Genomic DNA, 5,888 nt, shown 5'->3' with positions numbered 1-5,888 from the left:
GGTCTAGAACTAGTACAGGAGCAAACAATGACCTAACAGATGTTAATGACCTGCTTGTTCTGTATCTTCATATCATGCAGTGTGAATGGACAGGTAATAATTCAAGTCTGTACTCACTTGCTGAACAGATAAGATGACACCGCACAAGCCGCCAGGACACTGAGTTGGTCAACATGACAATATACATGTAGTTGCGCTGCAGGTTTTGAAGTAGCCCGAGGCTACGTAATACGGAATGAAGGTCTGTTGCTAATACTTTGTAACAGCATCTCTTCGCCCCAGGTCAGGAACATCATGATTGAGACCATCATGATTGAGACCAGCCCAATTGCTCACTATGAGTGAGGACTAACTGACCCAATAGGGCGGTCCTAGCCGAAGCTATGTACTCACATGAGTAAAGTGAGGAAAGTCGTGTAAAGTGCCTTTCCAAAGGGCACAAGATCAGTAAACGGCAGCCGGATTCGAACCCGCAACCTCTCGGTCACGAGGCGAACACGGTCCCGCTGCGCCACACGGTCCCATACGCAAATTGCATGCCTTTCACTAATACTTTGTGTAGACTACATGGCAGGGCACCAATTTTACGACCATAAGCCAACAATTACTTTGTCATTAGCAATGCACACCTTATGCCCTCTGATGATTTGCGTTTGGTAGTATTAACATCGACTCTTGTAACAGATACATTTTCCCCCAAGTGATGATATATGTACAGTGAACTGGTGAAAGCTTTTTGATGAGCTGCTGTCAAATATATTTCATGGTCAGGTGTCTCAAATGTATATTTACAAGCATTCATCGGTGTCATGTACAGAATTAGTATCATACCTATTTATCATTGTGATCATTGTCTATGGTATAGATGTGCTTTTCTACATGTGTTCACAATCAATCATTCGCTGGATCGATCTATCATACAATATCCACGGGCATCAGGTACGGATGTATGGTGGCTGTAAACCTGTCCCTCAAGGAGAGTGAACACCAATGGCAATCCGTACTAGCGATAATGTAAAAATGGGCAAGTTCAGGGTGTCATAATATCATCCCCGAACATTCCAGGTCATAAAAAACTAACCCCACACTGCAGCCCGATATCTGAAGTTTCCATAAAGTCTGATAAAAAAAATCTGACCAGTGGAGTTTATCGCTGCTTTCAAATTTGCCGCCATCTTGGTTTCTGATGACGTCAAGTTAGGGACTGACCACTTCATAGTAGGGGTTTGCACAGGCCTAAAAATGGACCAAAACCTGGTTTCTTGACCAAATCTGAAAGCCTGCACACAACACTGTCTCATCAATATGAAATTTCTCCTACATTTTCCATGAAAAGTGCTGCTGCAAGTCTGGAATATGCTAAATGCTGTATGGACTAAAACTGGGACTTCTGTGGCTGCGTATAAGTGGCCATTGCCCTCAAGTATTATCAATGTAAGACATCCCGTTGCCAGCGGTCACCCCTATATCTTGAAGCGTGTTGAAGACTTGGTCCTTCAACCATCTGATGACACAACTTTGAAGGGCAGTTGTCAAATATCACATGGTTCCGTGGCGTCGTGTGTGGCATAACTGATAGAGTGTTGGGTTTGGTACGTAATGGTCCCGAGTTTGATACTTGTCGTGCCCTTGACGTTGTGCCCCTGGGAACCTGCAAGACCGGTCTCACTTTACCCAGGTTTAAAATGTGTACCCAACTTCGGTCGGTGAGGTAAAATACTAACTTTACCGTCTGTGTCGATGGGATTTTTACCTTTGCCAGAATGGCTAAGGGCATGTTTTAGGCTTGTGAGTCTGTGTGTGTGTCTGTGTGTGTGTGTGTTAACAGCATAACTCAAGAATCCTTGGATGGATCCCGATGATATTTGGTAGGTGGATAGGGGTCGGGAAAACGAAGGTCAAGTTCGATAATGGGCCCCCTAGCGGCTTACTAAGGTACTGCAGCAGAACCTCAATTTTTGATATCTCGTGTTCTGGACATGCTGTGGTTATGATTTTTGAGTGGTAGATAGCCCTTGGGGCAGAGAGTAAGTACTATAAGTTTGAACCCCCTATCGGCTTGTTTGGAACTGCAGTCGCCGATTTCCTTTCAAACTTTGGACGAGAATAACTCGAGAACGTGTTGATGGATCATCACGATTTTTGGTATGTAGATAGCCCAAGTAACAATGTACATTATGAAATACTAATTATGCAAATCAGCAACTAATTTGCATAATTAATGAGGAAAGTTTATAAATCCGCTGCATTTCATGATAGGACTTTCAAACTTGTCACATATATAGATGAGAAAGAGATAAAAATCAATCCATGTTAATTATGCAAATGACGACCTCATTTGCATAATTAATCATGAGAAAATATAAACGTGTTGACAGATCGTCATGATTTTTGGTATGTAGATAGCCAAAGGGAAGACTTACATGATGGAATTCTAATTATGCAAATCGACAGCTAATTTGCATAATTAATGAGGAAAGTTTGTAAATCCACTGCATTCCTTTATAGGACTTTCAAACTTGTCACATTTGTAGCTGAGAAAGAAAGAAATATCTATACATATTAATTATGCAGATGATGATCTCATTTGCATAATTTATGAACATGTTGACGGATCGTCATAATTTTTGGTATGTAGATATCCTAAGTAAAAACTTACATAATGAGATACTAATTATATAAATTAACAATTTGCATAATTAATGCGGAAAGTTGATAAATCCACTGCATTCCGTGATAGGACTTTCAAACTTGACACATATGGAACTGAGAAAGATGGCAGAGACTAAGAGGTGTATGTTTGGGTCCGGTAACGTCTTTTCTTGAACTGCAGGAGCCGGTTTAGTTTCCTACTTTGAAAGAGAATAAGTCAAGAAGGGATGAAAGGATCATCATAATTTTTGGTATGCTGATAGGTTAAGTGATGCTTGATACAATTTTATATCATTATGTAAATAGGGATCTAATTTGTATAAGCAATGGTGAAATTTTATGAACCAACTCCGGGCATATAAAATAAAATGTAATGAGTAACACATTTATGTCTACAGACATCATTCTACATAACAAACCTGGTTTATTTGGCAAAGGTATGTGTTCGTGGAACTCCAGTTTTTCTATGCAAAAGACACCGGTTAGAATTTATGTGTATTTTTGACAAAACGTGTTATGCAAGTCACATCCTAAATCTCACCAAACACCGTGATATGTAAATCCTAGGTTACAATATACCACCGTGGTGCCTAAATTCACCCACAAGTATTGAAAGTAGAAGCCGTTTAATTCCACACCCAATTTGCCAGCGTATTTCGTGCAATTATCCGGCTTGTACAATGATGCCATGTTTTGTTGGGCAGTTGGACCGTATACTGTGTATTACGTTACAGCGTACTGTGCACTGTGACACGTCATCACGGGTCAGCCCAGAGCAGGGTCCTTTTTAATGCTGGGACAAATTTGCCTCCCAGCACTATTGGGAATCCCGTGCAATTTACCAAAATTTATCCGATGTGAAATTAACTGGCTTCTATAGATTATATAGATTAACTGGCTAATATAGTTTGGGGGCAATCTATGGAACCCCCCCCCCCCCCCCCCAACACACACACCGAGATCTGCATGTACTCGGGTTGAACAGAGGCTATTAGCATCCAAATTGTATTATTTAACATTATTGACATTATACATTATTGAAAACTAAGTAATATAGACAACTTTAAATTCTTTATGAATTTACACCTTTACCTTGACTTATAAAATGTACGGGTACCTACTGGCTGGAAAATACACCCGATTATAAATCATACCTGTTCTTACACATTCAATATCACAGAGAAACGAGAAGAAGTCTAATTCACGTAGTAGAATGCGATTCTTGTGTATTTGTAGATTCATTGTATGTATTTCATGTATCTTTTGTTGCGACCTGTACTTAACCCAATGGGTATATGTATGTACAAGAAAGGTCTTCATTCACTATCAATAAAATCAATGCCACTCTTCGTTTAGTGCATGCAGATCCCTTTGGCCAGTTAAACATTGTTTACCCTTTGGATACTGTCTTTGCTCCGATAGACTTGCTTGGAGACTGAACTAGATCTGTTACATGTTTCTGCACATGAGGCATGCGAATGGTATCACTCAGCTTTTCTATGTCATAACGTTGATTAAAAAATGAGTATGTACGCATACGTCACGGGTATTTTCAATTTCACTCACTACTTTGCTTTTGACAGAAGGGAGAAACAAAACAGATATGGGCTAATATTACATCAATGAATCAAACAAACTTCCATATGTATCAGATCGATATATATATTGATATGATATATCAGATTCTAATTTGATATTGGTACACTTTGCCTAACCACTACTGACTAATGTTACATCTATACTAAAAAATATTGAATTGAAAAGATTCCTCTGTTGTCAAAAGTCATATCTCTATTATGCGTAGCCTTTTATACTATGTAGTATGAATACAAGTAGCCATTTTTTGTTACTCAGTTGCTTGCGCTGTTAGATTCTTATAAAGCACACCTCAGAAATATAGAAAAAGCAACAACAACAAAAAAAACTTTGTACGGACTGTATTGCAAAGTTATAAAAACTACTGGGACTTGACGACCGTACTACCAATTCACCCACCAAAAACTGTGAGAAATGACTAAAAATTGACGAAATGGAATTCAAAATGTAGGAAGAAAATATTTTCTACACGTGACAGGCACATATTCTACAGTATTTCAAGTTAGAGGGGAAAACTTCCACTGAAGATGGCCTATATCTATACTGAAGTGTGATACAACGGTTGCCTTGCTAGCCTCGTTTTGGTGCAATGACCCCGGATGACCCCGGAAAGTTTAAAATTACTTCGGTTTTGGTTTGCTTTTCACCCATTCAAAGTATCCGCTCAGCCCGGAATCCAGCTGCAGGGAATAATCCAGAGACTTTCCCCCCTCTTCGAATGGCTCCCCAGCATGGATGTTCTTGAACCAATCCATCGTGTTGGGGACCAGATCCGGTTTCGATGGGGTCAGCGTCTTCGGGAACGTTGGAATGGACGCCGTGGAATGGCAGGAGGCACAGCAGGATATGAAGTTGTCCACAATCCCGTTGGCTCGTTCGAGATAGCCAAGGTAGGGACGGCCCGCTAAAAAAACATTAAAAAAAAAGAAATGTGCTTTTTTTAACGAGGGCACAATTAGACCACTTTAAGGCAATTCACTAAGAATTTGGAAATGATTGTACACGGAGATAGCGGTGGACATTTGTTTTGAAGGCTGACAAGTTGTAGACAGGAGGGAAACAGTCGTAGTCGAGAGAGTTTCATAGTTTGGCAATCCAAGGCAAGAAACTGTTGTTGAAGAAAGACTTGGAAACCGGCAATTGAGCGGTATAGCGATGTGAGTTTGAAGAAAACCTAAAATTCGTTGATTTGACATATGGATGGCATCATCTGTAAACCCCCAAACTGATGCGAGCACGCGAATAAAAAAAGTCCCCCCCCCCAAAAAAAAAGTTTCCTACATTATGAGATCTAAGTGGTCAAGAAGGTTGAATAAATGATTACACTCTGATAGCATGATATTCCAAATAATAAATTCTTCCTTTTTTGTTCTTTCACATCAGCTTTTGAATCTTTGGGCTAGAAATTGACTTAGGCGTTCTGTAACATTAGTATACGTTTCCTAATTTGTGTGATTTACAGCATGGTTGAAAACTTTTTGACGAGTGGATTTCATCCATATTATCAAATAAACATGGCCTAACGTCAAAAGATATTTGCCACCAAAAGTTCAAAAGTACATGTAGGTACCTTAAAAAGATAGAAATATATCCAAAATTTACGTTCACACACACACACACACACACACACAAACACACAC

At 39.7% G+C, this 5,888-nt stretch overlaps 1 protein-coding gene across 1 annotated transcript in view; it reads right to left on the bottom strand.

Annotated features, from left to right (window-relative positions):
• Positions 1–4,677: 4,677 nt before the first annotated feature.
• LOC118413503 overlaps positions 4,678–5,888 on the bottom strand; it is a 9,201-nt gene continuing 7,990 nt past the window's right edge. Inside the window, exon 4 of the mRNA XM_035816943.1 lies at positions 4,678–5,152. Within this exon, the coding sequence (XP_035672836.1) occupies positions 4,869–5,152 (284 nt within the window). The 3' untranslated portion in view covers positions 4,678–4,868. The remainder of the gene's footprint in view (positions 5,153–5,888) is intronic.

The sequence above is a fragment of the Branchiostoma floridae genome, chromosome 4, assembly GCF_000003815.2.
Source record: "Branchiostoma floridae strain S238N-H82 chromosome 4, Bfl_VNyyK, whole genome shotgun sequence".
Taxonomy (NCBI): domain Eukaryota; kingdom Metazoa; phylum Chordata; class Leptocardii; order Amphioxiformes; family Branchiostomatidae; genus Branchiostoma; species Branchiostoma floridae.
This window is presented reverse-complemented; position numbering and strand designations above follow the sequence as displayed.